The sequence below is a fragment of the Desmodus rotundus genome, chromosome 5, assembly GCF_022682495.2.
Source record: "Desmodus rotundus isolate HL8 chromosome 5, HLdesRot8A.1, whole genome shotgun sequence".
Taxonomy (NCBI): Eukaryota; Metazoa; Chordata; class Mammalia; order Chiroptera; family Phyllostomidae; genus Desmodus; species Desmodus rotundus.
The window spans coordinates 106,921,219-106,939,897 of record NC_071391.1 but is presented as its reverse complement, the minus strand read 5'-3'; the positions used below and the strand labels follow the sequence as shown (position 1 = coordinate 106,939,897).

Sequence of the window (18,679 nt, the reverse complement as noted above, 5' to 3'; positions counted from 1 at the left end):
TGTCTTCTGAGAATTGGGAAAGGGCTGGTCTGGCTGATCCCAGGTGAGTCTGAGCTTCTAAGAGGAGGGGAAGTTGATCAGAGAGCTGTAGGAAGCTTTTGAACCCCTGTTTCACTCTGTAGGCCTGGGTACGGAGGGCAGGACCCTTCCCCCTGTGGGGCAGAGGGGCTGGAGAGCACAGCTGTGGGGGGACAGGGGCTGGGCCCTGGGCGTGGCAATGGGTGAAGTTGGTCTGGGGTTGGAAGCCACAGCAGGCCCACCTTCCAGGTACCTGTGAGATGCAAATAATGGGAACAATAGGGGCTCTGTCCCCACGCCCTTTGTGGCAGAAGCTGGACTTTAGGGAGGCACAACTCCTTCACCTTGGCCATGGTGAGACTTGGTTCTGGGGCAGCCCCAGGTGCACAAACCTGCCCACCCGCGGGAGCCCTGGACTCTGGGCAGGGAAAGGCACCCAGCTGCACTGACCACTCCGGGATCCTCCTCCCTGACTCTTTCCAGGACAAGCTCAGGGGAAGCAAGCCCCGGTGAGTACTCAGCTCCTCGCTTTCCACCCTCCCTTCTCTCTTGCCTCTATCTTGCCACCCTTTCCTGGACACCGCCACCAATGGAGCGATGCTGGCTGTGCCTGGGCCCTCCCTGCCCACCCAGTGGGACCATGCCTCCACCGCCCTGTGACCACTGGGGTTCGCCTACTACCAGCCGCCCTCGGGCACTGACTCACCCAGCCGTGTACCCAGGAACACTAGCTCTGTCCCCAGACTCTTAACTCCTGCTGCCCTGTCTCAGGCTGCTGTCACACAGCCCCAAGGGGCTCCATTCACATGGTCACGGATGTGAATGCCTGGGATAGTGCAGTGCCTGGCTGACAAAAACTCAAGGGTCACGTGGGCCGAGTTGACTACAATCTTATTGCAGGTTGGGGCCACCCCTTCCGCCCCCGCAATGTGTAGGTAAGTGACAGAGTGGGCGAGGGGGTCTGGCAGAACAAGGTCCTTTCCAATTTTGAGTCTCCCCTGGGTGGCCTCTTTGCCATCTGTGCCCCTCATAGTCCAGCACTGCTGAGTCACTGGGGCCTGGCTCTGCCATCTGCCTGGGTCAGAATTAGGAGTGCGTGGGGCAGGGGACTGGCCTAGGTGCAACAGGCAGCTCGCTGGGAGGCGTTCCACAATGCCTGCGTCACCGGCCCTGCTGCGGTGTTGGAAAGGCCCGTCATGAATGGTTCCTTTCAGCCGAAAGAAGCACTGAGGCCCGCTGTGGAAGTGCAGATGGTTTATTGTGCTGGGGAGAGAGAGGAAGTCATTGTGCTAGACAGGGGGTGGGCTGGCAGGAGATGAGGCCAGTCTCAGCAGTCTCCTGTCCAGACTCTCCAGGTTGGAGAACAGATGTCCCCTGCCCGTCTCCTCTGCCTACCACTGGGACCTGGAGACACAGGGTAAGCTCAGCTGCTGAGCCTGGGGCTGGGAGTGGGGGGAGGTGGGGGCCACCACTCTTCCTGCACTTCTTCTATCCTCCCTGTGCTCAGTACTCATTCCCAAATGCCCGGGAAGAAGAGGAAGGAGAGGAAGAAGAGGAAGATAAGTATGAGCTGCCCCCCTGTGAGGCTCTGCCCTGGAAACTAGCCCCTGCCCACCTTCCTGGAACTGAAGAGGACTCTTTGTACCTGGGTGAGGGCTGGGAAGTGGAGGCAGAAAGTTTGGGTGGTCTGGCAGGGCAGGAGGGTCCCCACAAGGACAGGGGATGCAGGCCTGCTCTCTTCTGTGTCTGCTGGGCAGTGAGGGGACGCCTCAGCTGGCAGTTGCTGGAGCCTTTTGACTGAACAGGGACAGAGAGAGAGAGAAATGGAGAAAGAAGGAAGGGAGGAGGAGGGGAAAAGGAAGGCGGAAGTTGGGAAAGGGAGAGGAGTCTGGAGGGGCAGTGTAACCAAGGCAACAATGGGAAAGCCAGAGGCCTTACTCGGTCCCAGGGGCCTGGTGTTCCTTCTCAGAGATCCCAGCAGCCTCAGAGCAAGGGTAGAGGTACCCAGAGAACACACCAACATCACACCCCCATGCCTGGGGGGCTCTCCAGGCTGGGCCAGATGGGGGCAGGGAAGCCGGTCGCCTCCAGTTGCCATGGAGACAGGACTGTCAGGAAGCCAGTGAGCTGGGAGGGCAAGGAGGGAGAGAGGAGGAAACAGAGGCTAGGTGCAGGAGGAAAATGGGAGCCTACTCGGAACCTAGTGATTCACAATGGTTGGGGTCTTTTCCAGATCACTCTGGTCCCCTGGGCCCATCCAAGTCACCAGCACCGGAGCCCGAGCTCGAAAAGGTGAACAACCTCTGCACAAGCTCCTCCTTCTGCATCTGCCCCACCAGAGGCTACCATTTCCCAGAGAATAAATCTAAGAGGCATCTCATTTGCAAGACTCCCCCACATCTGTACTCAAGAGACCCTTGAAAAATTAGATGCATCAGAAGCCTGAACCCTGTGAATAGTCGCTGCTCCCCCCTGTCTGGCTTGGTCCTATCACCCTCCCAGTCAGCATCACCCAGGACTCACCCCTGGCCAGAGATGGGAAGGTTGAGGGGGAGACAAAACGGGCTCTATTGCCCCTTCCTGGACCCTGGGGCCTGAGGACCGTTCAGGAGAAGAGGGAAGAGATCCCCCACTCAGCCGCCAACCACTGAGAGCTCTCATCCTCCATGATCGTGCTTTGGGCTTTGAAAGCTACCGCTCTCATCCTTTACTTTTATTGGAACAAAAAGAAAAACAAGGAGAGATTCACAACAAAGAGCCACAGGATCAAGGCAAAGGGAGGGTCGCCCCCTTTGTACATTAACTCTGGCGTTGCAGTGTTTTTTAAGGGGCACAGATATACATTGCCCTATCATCCTTGCCTCCCCATGCCTCAGTTTCCCCTCCGCACCCCTCCTCACCCAGTTCTCCCTCACCACTCATTGTGTCCACAGCTGAAGGCGGCACTGAACCTGCAGGAGGTTGTGAAGCAGGGACAGTCCTCTCGGAGGCGAGGTAATGGGGACGTCCTCTCTCTTTCCAGGACCTACACACTCCCCTGCCCTGAGGAGGGGAGGCCGGCCCCACAGGGTAGAGCTGAGCTGCCTTACAGTTGGTCTCATGCTGCACCTGGTCACTGCACTCCCCCAGTTCCTCCCTATTTTCACCTGCCCTGCCGATCCCCCTAAGGCAGGCAGTTGAGGAGACTGAGGCCCCAGACATGAAACGCTTTGCCTGAGATCACACAGCAGCAGAGTCCACTGTGGTCTCCGGGTCAGGTGAGGGCCTGCTCTGCCTGAAGGACCCTCACTGTTGAGACACATCTGAATGTCATCCCCCACCAAGGGGCCCTCTGATTCCATTCATGTCATTATTGCCTCCACTGTCCACAGACTGTCCCCTAAGGTAAGTACTTGGAGGCCTGTGACCCCATTGCCGGGGATGTCAGATGGGGAGAGACCTTAGCCAGCACGTTTGCGTCTGAAAGGGGCCCCAGGAGGGGCAGCCTCGTCCTGCGTAAGGTCAGACAGCTAACCTGAGGCACATTTGTGTTTTACTTGCTCAGTGGTTGGTAAACCTTCGTGACCTAGAGGGGTTTGATTTTTGGAACAGCTCAAAGTCATTTGGAGCCAAGCCTGGCAAATCAGTTGGGAGGTCAAGTTAGGCAGCACCCTGGGGTTGTAAAGTAAGGTGACGGTGGTGAGGGTGGCTTCCCACCAGGGCTTCGGTGCTGGCTTCGAGGATACCCCAGATAAGTCCGAAGGATGCTCCACTCCTCCAGCCTAAGTGTCACTCAATTCCTTTCTCCCCACGCTTGTGACTGATGCGCCTCTCCTTTTCCTCCCAGAGCTGACTGCACCAGCCCGAGTGGTGAGCGGCCCCTCCACTCCCACCTCACACTCTAGGGTTCTGGCTAGGAAATTGGCAGGGTTGGTGTGGGGTGCCTGGGAGGGCCAGGAAATATCCCTGAGACTGAGGAAAAAGGCCCAAAGCTGAGTCCCTCCCTGTTGGCCACAGGCCCCTGGCAGGGTGTAAGCCACTTTTCCTGGGGGTGCACCCTAGAGCTACTGCAGATGGCCTTACCCAGAGCTCCTCCTGGCCACCCACAGTCTGAGAGCTGGAGCCTATGAGCACCTCTGAGAGAGAAGATGCTTGTAGGGTGCCCCCCTTCCAGGCAAAGGAGCAGTTTTAATCATTCCAGTTGGCTCCCAGAAAGAGGTTCACTCGTGAGTGAGGTGCCAGTAGTCTCCCCGACCCCTAGTGATGGCTCTGCCCTCCCTCCCACTCACTTGCCAAACCCTGCGTCCCACACAGCCCCCCCTCCCTCCCTCAGGTACCAGGCTCTGCAGAGGAACCTGAAGAGGACATCTACCTGGAGTGTGAGCCCAGTCCAGGTGAACACCTCCCTCTGCCCCAGATCCATCATGCCCTGAGGCCCTCAGCTGCCTGCAGCGAGGCACATACTTCTGACTCCATTTTCTTCCCTCGTCTTTTCTCACCACCCCCACCAACACACATATGCCTTTGGACGCACGCAGGGGCACACATACTTCCTCCTTCGGTCCTGGGTGGCCCCCACAGCAGCCACAGGGGAGGGACCTCATAGAGCCAGGGCTGTGTGGGGGACTGCCCTGAGGTTGCAGCCTGGTTGGAAGGTTCCCAGGAAGCCCAGGCTGTGGGGAAGCGGCAGGCCCTGCAGCCGGCATCAGCCCCTCCCTGGCCGGCGAGGTGTCCTCGCCTCTCTCCCAGCCCAGCAGGGCCTGCCCTCTGTTTTAGTCCCTGCCTTGCCTCAGACTCTGAGCTCCCAGGGCCCGATGCCCCCAGTCCCTCTGCCAAGGACATCAGTAGTACACACGTAAGTGCCCCACCAGGTGCGTGTGTATGTGAGCGTGTGAGCGTGTGTGTGTGTGTGTGTGTGTGTGTGTGTGTGTGAGAGAGAGAGAGAGAGAGAGAGAGAGAGAGAGAGACATACTCAGGCTTCCCCAGCCCTGACCTTAGGGTCTCTGGGTTCACTGGGCCTTCCTTTTTGAAGGAAGTAAAGACCCTGACCTCTGTTCCCCAATTTTCTCCCCAAGGCCCACCAGAGCCCCCCAGGAGGCCCGGAATGTAAGAGGCTTGTGGTTGGGGGAAGTGAGCTGGGAGGGAAGGAGATTTGGGTGGGACTTCAGGCCCAGAGAAGCAGGCCTGCGGGGCCGAGTAGCTTCTGACTAGACCTCCTGTGTCCCAGGAAGCAGCGAATGGCACCTCTAAAGGTGAGTAGAGACATTTTCAATACAAACCCTGGGGAATCCTGCCAGCTCCCACCCCTGCCACAGCCCGGTGGGTCACAGACATTCTCACAGCCCCACTTGCCCCACTTTGCTGAGGGGGTCCCAGCAGCTCTGCCTCCAGTTGAGAGCAGGCCTGAGGGGACCCCTTTGGGCATTTTCTAGGATCTGCATCAAAGCAGGAGGCTCCCAACCTGTACTTCAAGACCACCCCTCACTTGGAGGACACGTGTGGCCTCACTGGTGGGTCCTACCAGAGCCCAAGACCTGGAGAGGAGGGGTGTAGCACTGGGTGCCCTGCTCTGAGTTTCCGCCCTATGCACAAGCCCCTCCAACCTCTTCCACCTCCCCAAGCTGGGCCCCAAGCCTCCTTTGTCTAATCCCCTCCCAGCCCCAGCGCTATAATCTGCTTCTTCCAGCAGGAAGGAGCTCCTCTCCTTCCTCTGCAGCCCCCACCAGAAGCACTGCAGCTGCTGAGGTGAGGAGGGGCTGGGAGAGGGCTGGGGGTGGAGGCCTGCAAGGGACACTCAAGGTCCACCACTGCAACGCGCATTGAACATGTGCGTGTGGCACCATGCTGGGTACCAGGCGCTGACACATCTTTGTTCAGCTTGCACAGACTCAGTCTGGGGAAGGCAGCTGTGAACACAAATAACTGCACCTGGGGTTCTCTGCTCCCCACCCCCTCCAGTTTGCCAGCACACAGTCTCTGAGTGAGTGTGTGTGTGTGTGTGTGTAGGACAGCAGCCTGCTGGGTCAGCCTTGGTACTCGGGGAACTGCGACCGACATGCTGTTGAGAATGCCCTGCTCCGACGCCAAAAGGTGGGCAACCGCAGAGCCCCTGGGCCTTCTCAGTAACCCCTTCCACCCATGGGCTGTGGCTGGCTGAGCAGGCAGGGGTGGCGGGGCAAGGGGTGGGGGATGGCCATCGAGGGTCAGGGCTGCAGGTGCATTCGTGGAAGATGAGGCTGATGGATGGGTCTCCTCCACAGGACGGGGCCTACACAGTGCGCCCCAGCTCAGGCCCTCGTGGCTCCCAGCCCCTCACCTTGGCAGTGCTTCTCCACGGCCGGGTCTTCAACATTCCCATCCGGCAGCTGGACAGTGGGCGCCACTATGCCCTGGGCCGGGAGGGCAGACACCAGGAGGAGGTGGGTGCTGAATGAGGTGGGAGACTAAAGGGCAACAGGGACACAGCAAAGAAGTGCCCTGGGCCTAGCTGGGGGTGTTTGCCTAGGGAAAAACCCACATTCTGTGTTTTTCTGGAGTGGGTGGAAATGACAGTGGCCAGAGGTCCGCCTTCCTCTGGGAAAGGCACTTCCTCCTGCTGTCTCAGTCTGCACAGGGTCTAGGTGGGGGCATTTGCACCCGGAGCGAATTAGCTGGGAGGAGGGCAGGGCCCAGGCAGTCCGGACTCCTGTCTGTGCCGGGGCTCAGCTGGCGCCCAGCACTTGCTGGGCTGCACATTAGAGACAGTGACCCAGTGCTCGGCTCCGTGTGCTGGAGGACAGGGGCAGAGGCAGGTCCCCAGAGTTATTTCCATCTGGCCTTGGAAATATGATCTGGCCGACAGCATGCCCCCGGGTGCCGTCACAGGTAAGTTGCACAAGGCCCGGAGTTGGGTGGCACAGTGGCAGTGGAGCCTTGTGACACAAACAGGAAGGAAAATATTTACAAAATGTCAACAAGCCCTCTCGCCAGAGGCCAGCAGTTGCTTCAGGAAGTTTTTCCCAGCCTGAGGCCCCAGGGACTCACCGATGCCTCGCCTCTCTGTCCAGCACTTCTCCTCTGTGGCTGCCATGGTCCAGCACTACAGGCAGCACCCCCTGCCCCTTGTGGACAGACACAGTGGCAGCCGGCAACTCACCTGTCTGCTCTTCCCCACCAAGCCCTGATGCGCCCCAGCTGATGTCCACGCCCACTCCGGCCCCATCCGTTGCTCCTGCACCATCCACCTGTCCACCTTGGGCTGTGTCTCTTCTCTCCCAGGCCCTCCTTGTCCGTTGTCCCAGTTCCTGCAGGCCCCGATGAGAAGCACTGGAAAAGGTTGCCCAGAGACCCCATGCTATGCTCACCCAGAGCCCAGCCCTGTGCTCCCTACTGCCTCTCCAAGGCTGGGAAGTAAGGGTCAGGCAGGGCCCCCATTCCCAGCCCCCAAGAATGGCTGTGTCCACCTGGTTGCTAGGGCTTCCCAAGCAGCTCTGGATGAAGGCCTCCTCAGGGGAAACCGAGGCTCCTGGGGACAGCATGGGCACTGCTGGGACACAAAGAGAATCCTCTCACGTTTTTTGAAGGCTTAATACAGGGCTGGCCTCTCGGAGGGACTTGGTTACCCTGTGCATATTTTGCTTTCAATAAACACTTGTTGGAAAAATTCTTGAATTTGCTGAGCGAAGCAGAGGTGGCTTCCATGAGGCTCCGAGGTTCTCAAGTGTCCCAGGGCACAGCCTAGTGCTGGGAGTGACAGCAGCGGCGGCCAGGCCAGGGCGATAGGGCCAGCCCCATTTCTGCCCACTGACTGGGGCGTTTGCCCTTACATGGTCTGTGCTGAGGACCATCTCCAGGGTGGCTGGTTTTTGTTTTGCTATGTTTGCGGGTGGTCGGAGAGGGTTAGGGAGGGAGGCGCAATGTGTATCTGCCACTCCGTAAATAGTGAGAATGGAGTTAAGTACAGGCGAACCCAGGAAACCCCTGGATACTGGGCTCGCCAGTCCTAGAGTACCAAGGGTGGCCCAGTGGCGGCGCTCCGAGAGCAGGAGAGGCCATCCGGGCAGCGCTGGCTGCAGGCGCAGGCCGCGAGGCCCAGCGCGCTCCAAGGCTCGGAGCTCAGACTTGGGCGGTGGGGCGGGGAAAGGCAGGACGGGGTGGAGGGGGTGGGGGGGTCCGGGCCTGGCGCTGCGCCCGGAACACCGGGAGCCGGAAGCGCCATGTGACTGTGACTCCGCAGAAACAAAGGGCGGCTCTGCGGCGCCCAGCGCACAGGCTGGCACGCTGGGCCTGCACTCCTACCCACTCCGGCCCCAGGCCACGCCTGCCGACGGACCCTGGGCTCTGGACCTGCGGGAGGCGCGGGATCCCAGGGGAAACCGGGAGGGCATGGCCGAGGACACCGGAATGCGAGTGCGAGGCTGGGAGCGATCTTGGTCGGGGCCTGCCCATCCGGCGTTGAAGGTTGCCGCCGTCATTGCCGCTCTCGCAAATGACCCTGTCTGGGCCTGGATTTCTGTTACAGAGGAAGATAATCGTTCCCACCCAGTTATCCCAGGGTCAGGAAGGTTAAGTGAGGCTTTCCTCCTAAAGCGACCGCCGGACCTGATGTGCAGTACTCTAGCTCCTCTCACCCAAATAAGCACTTTCAAGTCACAGCAAGGGGGTAGTTTTCCCCCGGGGCGCCAGGAAGAGGATCAGGACGGAGCAGCTGGCACAGGGTGCGGGGAGGGTGAGCCCTACCATACACGTATGTGGGGAGCGGATGAGCAGCTGGGGGCTGTAGCAGAGGCAGGGGGATAGGAGACCCCCAAGACAGCCGCCCTCAGCTCTGCCAGCCAGCTCTGGCTCCCTATAGGTCCTGGACTGGAGTGACTTCTCTCCTCTACACTTTCCCCAGACTGACTCTGGGGAGTGGTCCTTACAAGGACCCACCCTCAGTTGAGGGACTAAGTTCAAGGAACTAGCTAGCTTCCATGCCTTCCCTCCCTGGGAAAAAGAGAAGGAGCAGTCTCGGCAGTGGGGACTGCCTGTAATAAGGGCCCGACCCTGAATGCCAAAAAGAACATGGTCTGGAGAGTGACTCAGCCTGGCTGTCGCCTCCCCAGCCCCGTTCTGTGCTTCGATGTTCCCTTTTCCAGGAAGCCTTCATGGCTCCTCCAGTCTGGGCGCAGGCACTCAGGACATCCTAGCAATGGCCTTTTCACTACCGTGCATTCAGGGCCTGGAATATAGTAGATGCCAAATACTTGTTGAGTCAAAGAACAGGTCAAATCTACCCTAGATTCTTTAAAGCTGATAACATTCCCTAAAAATTATTTTTTAAAAATCCTCATACGAGGTTATGTGTATTGATTTTAAAGAGAGAGGAAGGGAGAGAGACAGAGAAATACCGACATTAGGTTGCCTCTCATACACGGATCTGCAACCTAGGCATGTGCCCTGACTGGGAGTCGGTGATCTTTTGGTGTCTGGGATGATGCTTGAAGCAACTGGGCCACCCAGCCAGGGCTGATACCATCCCTTGATAAGGGCTTCCTTGGAAAGAGAAATGTCAAAGCTAGTGCTGCCCAACAGAAGTTTCTATGATGACAGGAACATTCTCTATCCACGTTGTCCAGTACAGTAGCCACAAGAGGTTATCAGGCACTTGAAGTGTGACTAGTGTGACTGAGGAACTGAATGTTTAATAATAATGTAATTAATTTTAATTAATTTAAGGAACCACATATGGTTCATGCTATGCTACTGTTCCAAGTCTGTTGCCTTCCCGAGTGCCAGGGGCAGTGGTGGGTGAGAAAGCTGCAAACGTTGGTGGAGGGTGGGGAGGGAGGTCTGGAGGAGCCTGGGAGGCTGCTGTAATGAGTGTGGGCAAACGGGAGCCAGCCCTGAGCAGGGCTGGGTGCAGGAGGAATGGTATTTTAGGAGGAGAGCTCCAGCTGTGAAGTGCTGAAGGGTTTGAGGGCAGCAGGAAGCAGGGAGAACAGTGAGCGGCTGCTGACAGGTCTATGATTCAGGTGAGAGACGACACCTCTTGACTGGTTTGCCGTGCCAGTGTCTCTGCACACACCTCATCCCCATCTCCTCTCACCCAGCAGGCCAGACTCTAGAAAATTCCAGGCAGGGTTACCAACTGGGGGATCAAGTCTTGGAGAAATGCCATTTGGTGAAGAAGCCCATATATTACTGAGAGTGGTTACCTGTCTCCATTGGCCGGGAAGGATCTGCAGGGCTGGGGAGAGCTGAGGAAGTGCGAAGTCGGGAAGGACGGGAAAGCCGCAGTTACCGGCCCTTGTAAAACCATACCTGCTGGGGCCAGAGTGTGCTCGATGGAACCACCTAGCAAGCTCTCAGCTGTGGTTTCTCTAGAGGCAGCCCAACCTCGGGAAAAACTGGCGCTCTGGGGTCCAAAGGACCCAGGTTTGAACCTGGCTCAGCCACTCACTGCTTGCATGAGCCTAACCTATGTCTCTTCACATTTAAAATGCCGCTAATAACATCTACTTCTTTGGACTGTTGTGAGGATGAGACACGATGTATATGAGATACACTTAGCCTAACACGGAGCCTGACACATAGTGGGGCTAAACGCTTCACACCTAGTAATAATCCTAACCGTGAGTAGGTCCAGCCTGATTCTGGTCCCGCCTGAGTACTCCATGTTCGGGGGCTTCTCCTGACGCGAGTTTCCCCAACACACACGCGTCCATGTGACCTTTAGGTGTTATAGATACTGTGGTTGCTGTTTTGTTCGCTCGCCTGGCTTTCCCGTTCCCGTCCTCCTGGTAACACCACCCACTTCTCCCGTCATAGGACCAGGCATGTGACCCACTGGCTAGGACCAAAGGGGGCCAATCAAAGCCGCCTTTGAGATGGATTTATTGATGTTGAGAAGCCCCTTTCCAAAGCTGAGTTTGGGCTGCAAACGGGCACCTTCCCCGCCACATGGACAGAGCCTGTCTGCAGAAGTCAGGCAAAGACAGGCAAAAAATTAGTCTCGGAGACATTGACCGCTACCCCAAAGTCCTGGCTTTTGCCACAGTGCCCCTCCCAGCTGTGTGAGCTGGACATTTCTTTTTAAGTCTAAACTAGGGGAGTGTGGCCTCTGGTATTTGTAAAGAAGACGACTGCTTGGTGCAGGCCCTTGTGTCCTTGAAGTCTGGGATCATTAAAGAAGTACCTAAAGCACAGGGTCGGTGTAGAACCAGAATTCAGCCTGTGCGGCTGGTTCCAGACCCTCTGTGAACTACACCACACGCCACTCACACGTATTTACTGAGTGCACGCTTTGTGCCAGGTACTGAACTAGCTTCTCACTCCTCTTCCAGCACCTACTCAAGGGCTTTCCTCCCCATGTCATTCCCATGCTCTAAGGACCCTCAAGTCAGGGAATATTAAAAAAAAAAAAACAGCCCTTCTCCACTAGGACAAGGCCCGGAATACTCACTGTCTTTCCAGAATCAATACTCCCAGAGCCCTCCTCGTGTGCCAAAGATATGAGAGGAGCCAGCCACCCATCTACCTACCTGCCTACCTGCCTACCTACCAGAGTCTGCCGAGCAGGGAGCCAGTATTAGCTGGCCCCGGGCACCCTGGCAGACACCCTGCCTGCCCTCCATTGTGAGCAACTATGATCCTGCTGCCCTGAGGGCCACTGTGGCCGTTTACACTAAGGCCATTTTAAAATTGCTTTTTGATAGCCCCGGCCAGGTAACTCAGTTGGTTAGAGCATCGTCCTGATATGCCAAAGTTGCAGGTTCGATCCCTGGTCAGGGCACAGACAAGAATCAACCAATGAGTGCGGAGATAGGTGGAACAATAAATTGATGTTCTCTCCCCCTTCCTCTCTCTAAATTCAATCAATCAATCAAATTGCTTTTGACCTAAGTTCTCCCAGATGTTCCTCTTCTTTGCTTTGCAAATCTGGCTGAGGGGAAAAAGTCCCCAGGAGCAGGACTTCAGGGACACGGTTTCCAAGTCTGGTCCTCAAAGCCACAATGGGCCATGATGACGATATCACCGGTCAGTAACAAAAAGAAAAATGCAACCCACCGAGGGAGCTTTTCCTGAAGCAAAGAACCGTTCTTTAAAGGGACAAAAAATTCTTCCTCCTTTTTTGCTATTAATATATACTTTCAGATCACTTGATTCTGCTGAGTCTCATCTTTAAAATGAGGTGGAAGCGACAGGGTGGTCAGCCTACATGGCCTCGGAGGGCCTCCCCAGCTTCAATATTCCAAGATCCTCAGGCCCTGGGCCAAGCACACTGCTGCCTGGACTATATCTCACAGCCGGGCTGGCCTCTCCCACATTGTCTATCTCCGCCCACACAGATCTCTGCTCAGCCCCACAAGGCTGGCCCTCTGGGCTGAGTTCTTCTGCCTGCTCCTTGGCAGAAGCGCCCCATCCTCAGTGTACTCTGGATTACATGATAACCCAGGAAGTACAGTTTATAAAAGACAAATGTGGTTTTGAATAGCCTAATGTTTGTCATGAGATAAGGGGTGGATCCAGCCCAGCCTCCACGCAGGCCTGGAAGTCAGAAGAACAGACGTCAGAGACCAGGAGCAAAAACCCAAGAATAAACACCAACCCAGGGGCTGGTGAGAGGGAGAGCATCAAAAGGGATGGAAGTTCCAGCCGAAGAATGGTATCACAGACTTAGAACATCTGAGCTGGGAGCCCCAGGCCATCTTGTGCTGTCTCCTCCTGTTACAGACGAGGAAATTAAGGGCCAGGGAGGGAACAGGAGTCTGTGATGGGTGGGAGTTATATACATTTCTTTCTCTAGCACCACCTCGGCTGGGGCTCAGGCCTAGAGATGGAAAGGAATTGAGGGAAACTTGGAAACTGCATCCAGGAGAGACCAGAAGCACGAAATTGGGGCTGACCCAGGCCCCAGTCCCATCAGGAACCCTGTGTCCCTGCTCCCCAGCCTGCTCACTCTACCTGCCTTCTTGGGGCTCCTTTCATTTGCCCTCAGCCCACAGCTCAGCTCTCAGTACGTCACAGACAGGGCCCCAGTGGGCTTGAGCAGGAGGCTGGCAGGAGAGCACTGGCCAGCGAATAAGGAGAGCGATGGATGCTCTCCAGAGAGCCCGGGAACTCCACACACCTTGTTAAGAAGCTGTGGGAAGAGGGGAGATGAAGAGGGACTGTCATCACACTTGGAACAGACTCAATTCCCCCGTGCACTTACACTTTTGTGTCTTAAGGGGACCAGGGGCAGGCAGGGTCCAGGCAGCTCTCATGGATGCTATAAACCCCAAATACTGGGGCTGGGCTCAAGGGAGAATAGTAGAGCCAGGAGTGTGTCTGTGAACCTCCTGCCACATTCAATTCTGAGATGAATCATAAATAAATCAAGTGTGAGATGAAAGGCCACCCTGGAATTCTCCCCATACACTGCCTGCCCACGTCTGTAGCACCTGCAGCTGTTGGTAGAGGGTTTTTAAAGAAGTGATGTCAAGGGCCAGAGAGAAATCAGCCCCAAAGTTTCCAGATTGACCTGAGAGATGCCACCCACTTTAGGAAGGCTTCCAGCAAGGAGACCTCGGGCAGGCTGGGAAATCTCCCAGGGCCTTCAGCTGTGTCTGCCCTTGATCACACAAGGCTGTTTGCTGCCTGGGAAGCTGGAAGCTGAGGCAGCTGTGTGACCCAGAAATGGGATGCCCAGGCTTGACTGCTTTGCCTTGACACCCTCTCCCTGAGATCAAGAGGCAAGGCTAGGAAGTTCCTGGGAGCCTCCTGCCTGATTTCCAGGGCCTGGGAGTCAGCTCTGCAGATGATGCAAGGCGGGGGGTGGGTGAGCTCAGCCTGCCTTTAGCATACAGAGCCTCTTGCACCTCACTGCAGCCTAGAAAATACACCTCTTTGTTACTTTTTCCCTTGGCCTTCCTAGATCTTTACCTCTATTCCTTCGGGAAGTATAGCAGGGCCACCTAAGATTCTGAGAGCAGATGCTGCTTGGAGATGGGGAGGCGCTGAGCATTTCTCAGTCAGCCCTGCTCCCTGCACAGGCAGCCTGTAAGTAGTGCGGGGAGCCGGAGCCCTGACTTAAGGGGACCTATGTGGTAGAAATGGAGGGCCTAGGCATCCCTCAGCCCTCAGGGAGCTCATTTCCATGTGAGCTCATTTCCTCTTCAGGGAGTGGTCAGATCCTCCCATCCCATTAGAAGGGTGGACCTTCCTCCACCTGCCATCACCTCTCACTCTTAATGCCCAGGCCCAAGGTTGGAATGCCAGGGCCCTACCACCTTCTTGAGGACCCTCAAGGCATCGTCAGCTCATCATCAGGATGAGGATCCATTCAGCTTCTATTTACTAAAATAGGTAAAATAATAATAACAATATAACATGGGTAACATGTGTGCCTGCTTTTACAAAGTGCTTTCACGACTAATTAGTGCTTCAAGAGATCCTAGCAACAGTGCTGTGACATGGAGGAGGCCCTAGGTGAAGAAGCTGAGGTCCAGGGGATCCAGGGAGTCCAGGGAGTTCCAGTGGCAGGACCAGGAGTCATGCCCACGGGGTCTTCCCACAGCCTTGTGCTGCCTTGGTTCTGCCCCACAGGGGTGTTCTTTTAGGGACCCGGTTTAGACAGAGGAACTTTTCTTAGATGTAAAAGGCTGGGAGAATAGGACTTGTGGACTCGGGGTACCAGCTTGAGGCCAAGCCCGTCTGGGAAGGCCTGGAAACCTTCTGGGAAGCAGAACACGGGGAGGAACCAGGAGCACTGCAGCTGCTGCCCCTGCGCCTGTGTGGCTCACTCAGACAGCGGCTCTGAGTCACACCGACCCAGGGCTGGCACCAGCTGGGCTGGGGCTGCTGCTTGGGGCTGAGGCGGTGGCCGTCGCTGGCCTCCCTGTGGATGACAGGGTTGAACGAGGCCTTGCTTGTCGTCTGCCCTGTTCCACCTTGAGCCTGCCCTTTCTCCTCAGCCATGCCTGAACCTCTCTGGGTGGCCACACGCACATCTTCACGACCCGAGCAGCAGTTCTTGTTGCTGATGCAACTGCTGAGGCCAGTGAGCTCAGGCTGCCAGGTTCAGGGGCAGGTGAGCACACAGTGCCTACTGGAAGGTACAGCCTGTACCAGCTGCACCTGCCCCTCCCGATGAGCTCCCGCCCGGTGGGAAAGACTTTGGCAGAGCTGCAGGCAAGGATGGAGGCAGGTGTGCCCTTCTCATTGGAAGGACTCAGAGATGAGATACCCAGCTCCGGGGCCGCACAGGCCTGGCCTGCAGGGCGCTCCAAACCTGTTTGTTGACTCTCCTGTCTACCCTTTCACCAACCCCTCATGATCAAATAAGCGGCATCTGCCCAGCTCCTGACTCTGCCCTACCTTGAACTAATCCTTAGAACCACTAGAATCATGTCTAAGTTTGAAGTATATTTATTTTTATATTAGAGATTACAATCACATGGTAGTAAATTAAAAAATTATAAGAGTATAAGACAGAGAAAAACAAGTGTCTCTCCCACGCCTTTCTTTCAGCTGCCCTTCCTCCTCCCCAGAGAAAAGCAGTGTACCAGTTTATTTGTCTTTCCAGAGATAAGTTAGATTAACCATTGGATTTTAAAAATTAATTAATTAATTAATTTATAGAGAAGGGAAGGGAGAGAGAAAGAGAGGGAGAGAAACATCAAGGGGAAAACATTGATCTGTTGCCTCTCTTATGCACCAACCAGGGGGCTGAACCTGAACCCAGGCACGTGCTCTGACCTAGAATCAAACCGGCGACCTTTTGCTTTATGGGATGATGCTCAACCAACGGAGCCATGCCGGTCAGGGCCAATATAGTGGTGTTTGATTATCAGAGCTCACTTAGCCAGGTCACATCTTGCTTAAGTTTTCTGCTTGGGGTGAGAAAGGAGAAATTCCCCCACTTTGAACATTGCTTGAGAATGGATAGGAAGCAATCACAGATAACCTTCCCACAGCAGGCCTGTGTTTCAGCTCTCTCCCTTTCACTGCCCTGCTACCTGTTACTTCACTGGATGCTTGAGGAAGAAGTGAAGACAGCAGATAGTGTTGGCCGCTTTTCTCAGACAAGAAGCTGAGGAGCAAAGATGTTAAGGGGACTGAAGATCACACAAGAAGCTGGGGCACCCTGCTCTTCCCACACCATCACCCCACCTCCCTATTATATTCTCTTTGCCTTCTAAATGACCTTGCATTCTTAAATGTCTCTTTGCCATAACCAGACTGAGGTGTGGACATCTGAAGGGTAGGGTCAAGGATTCTCCTTCCGCCACCCCCTCTGAGCTGGACTCCGAACTGGACTCTGAGCTGTGCGCCCCTTGGCAGTGGTCAACAATGTGGCCTGAATCATAGGACAGAAGCAGAGGGTGTGCGGTTCTCCCAGAGGCATCTAAGGCCCTGAAGTTTGCTACCTGGACACACGCACACATCCCTGACCACCAAAGTCACTGACCCACAGCCCTGAACCTCATTAGTCCTTTTCTTGCATGGTTGGCTCAGTTTATGCCCTTGCTCAGAAGGCCAAGGTTGTCAGTTGGCTCCCTACGGGCAAATAATCCTGAGGCAAAACATTCTGTTCCTTGACCATGAACTGTACCAAGTGCTGCAAATTACAACTGGATGACAAGAAGAGCCTGTCCCTCCATAAAGTGCAAAGTGTACAGTTCTCTAGCTCAGGGGATGACTTCCTCTGTGATCCTCTCCTCCTCCTTATTCCTCCCCACCCCCACATCTGTGATCCTCGGGGTTTGTCTGGTTCATCTTCCCGTTCTGTGTTTTATGTAAAGACTCCCTTCAGCAAAGCAGGTCTCGCTCTAAAGGTCACAGAGTGCCCAGGATGATTAGATTCTCAGGAAACAGGGTAATAAAAAGGGACACTGGCTTCAGAAGGTAGGAGCTGTACCTGTTTAGTGAGGCAGCAGGAACAAGGCGGAGACTGCTTGTTTCCGAGAACATCGAGTAACTGCCGTGGCTGGTTTGTGAATTCAGTCTCAGTTCTAGTGTGGGTGTGAGGGCGTCAGTGGGTGAGGCACCCTGGGAGGGAGGGGCCGGCAGGGAGGCCTGTGGACCAGAGGGGCTGCTAACTCGAGAGGCTCTGAAGGCTGGGCTGCTGGAGGGAGAACAGGTAGATGTCAGGGTGCTGGAATCAGAGAGGGGGTTCCAGAGCATGGAGAAAGGTGAGAGAGGGGCAAGTCTAAGGTGTAGCAGGTCAGGACTTACAGAGAGCTCTACCTGAAAATCAATGAACTCATAAAACAACTCATCTGCTCTAACAAGTTTCTCCCTCCTGCGTTCTCGTTCTGCTCAAGATGTCGCCATCCTGATAGGCCACTGAGCTGGGTCTGGGGTCAGGATCTCACCTGACCGTCACCAAGCTGACCAGGACCGAAGCACTTTTGTGGGATCTCAGACCCCACCTGCCTTCCTGGAATTCCACCATGGCCTCCTGCCAAACCCTGCTCCTCACCACACTCTATAGCCTCATTCCCTCTGAATTTCCACCACAGCTGGCTATGTGAGGTCAAGTTACACCTGATTGCGAGTGAGGGATGACTGATAGATTAAATTAAATGAAAGTGTTTTGTCAACCATTGCCCACTGAAAGTGGTCATCTCTCTTTAGTATAGCATAATGACACCATTCCTCCAGAGAAACTATCGATAACGTGCTCATGGAACCACCACCTATAGCCAGGACAGTCCGCCAATAATACTTGCAACAGCAACACAAGGGCTCACGGCTGGTGAACACCCTCACGTGGCCTCTGGGTCTCCACTCTTTCTCAGTTCCCCTTCTAGTTCGCGAGCCCCTCCTTCTCTGTACGGGTTCCTAGTTTCTCTTACTTTTCCTGATGTGCTAACACTGGAGGGTCTCAGGACTCAGTTTTTCTCTTCTCTGTCCTCGCTCACACTCAGATGACCTCATCCAGGTCAACAGATTTAAGGCCCATCTCTCTATGCGGACAGGTCCCAAGCTTACATCTCCATCCCTGGTCTGTTCCCAGCACTCCAGGCTTGAACTGCCTACTCAACACTTGACCCGGAGGTCTCATAGACAGGCAAACACACTATCCAAAATCAGACCTTTATTTTCTCCCTAAACCTGCTCCTTCTACAGCCTTCCCTAGCTCAGGACCCAGTGGTCAGGCCAAAAAGAGTTCAAGAGTCCAAGGACTCTTCCTTGATGCACTTCTTTTGCTCACACTTCATAGTCAACATATATCAGTAAATCCCATTGGCTCCACCTTCAGAACACATCTGCGACTTCCCTTGCTCCCACTACTCCCAGCCAATGAGTCGTGATGCAGCCTACCAGGCTCCAAGTCATCTGGCCCACTGCCACCTTCCTGGTGTCATCTCCTGCCACTCCCCCTACTTTGCTCCTGCTGCACTGGCCTACTTGCTGCTCCTCTGACACCCTAGCCTACTCCTGCCTGTAGGCCTCCTCACAGCTGTCCTCCAGGTCTGCAGTTTTCTCTCCCAGGCACTCGCAGAACTGGCTCTCTCATTTCCTTCTAGTCTTTGCTTAAATGTCACCTTTTCAGTGAGCCTTCCCTGGACCACCCTATTTAAGATAGCAAACTCTTCCACACTGCATACTCTAGATCCTTCTTTGATTTTTTTTTCAAACTATAAGAGAAAGTTTACTGAGAAAGTCACAGAGGTAGAAGTGAGCATAGAAGAAATGGGCTCAGGAAACCAGTTACGGAGACAAAAGAAGAGTC

At 55.3% G+C, this 18,679-nt stretch overlaps 1 protein-coding gene across 5 annotated transcripts; it reads left to right on the top strand.

Annotated features, from left to right (window-relative positions):
- The first annotated feature begins 352 nt into the window (after positions 1 to 352).
- Positions 353 to 7,721, top strand: SH2D6 (SH2 domain containing 6). Of its 5 annotated transcripts, none has more exons than XM_045193915.3 (16): positions 353 to 527; positions 919 to 953; positions 1,233 to 1,435; positions 1,526 to 1,667; positions 2,252 to 2,310; positions 2,952 to 3,012; positions 3,845 to 3,867; positions 4,331 to 4,391; positions 4,774 to 4,852; positions 5,073 to 5,103; positions 5,225 to 5,249; positions 5,430 to 5,507; positions 5,684 to 5,742; positions 6,004 to 6,087; positions 6,258 to 6,369; positions 7,044 to 7,721. In XM_045193915.3, the coding sequence occupies exons 1-16, from the start codon at positions 370 to 372 to the stop codon at positions 7,172 to 7,174; spliced, it is 1,341 nt and encodes a 446-aa protein (XP_045049850.2). In that variant the 5' UTR covers positions 353 to 369; the 3' UTR covers positions 7,175 to 7,721. The 5 variants fall into 5 exon arrangements, with proteins under 5 accessions (XP_045049850.2, XP_045049848.2, XP_045049849.2 ...); XM_045193913.3 differs by having other exon boundaries at positions 6,258 to 6,416; positions 7,044 to 7,714; XM_045193914.3 differs by having other exon boundaries at positions 5,687 to 5,742; positions 6,258 to 6,416; positions 7,044 to 7,713.
- The last annotated feature ends 10,958 nt before the right edge of the window (positions 7,722 to 18,679 follow it).

Excerpts from the sequence above, each read along its gene's own strand:
- SH2D6 (XM_045193913.3), top strand. The coding sequence starts at position 370 with ATGGTGAGACTTGGTTCTGGGGCAGCCCCAGGTGCACAAACCTGCCCA. Across the intron at positions 528-918 it reads CTCAGGGGAAGCAAGCCCCG|GTTGGGGCCACCCCTTCCGC; the intron begins GTGAGTACTCAG and ends ATCTTATTGCAG. Across the intron at positions 5,743-6,003 it reads GAAGCACTGCAGCTGCTGAG|GACAGCAGCCTGCTGGGTCA; the intron begins GTGAGGAGGGGC and ends GTGTGTGTGTAG.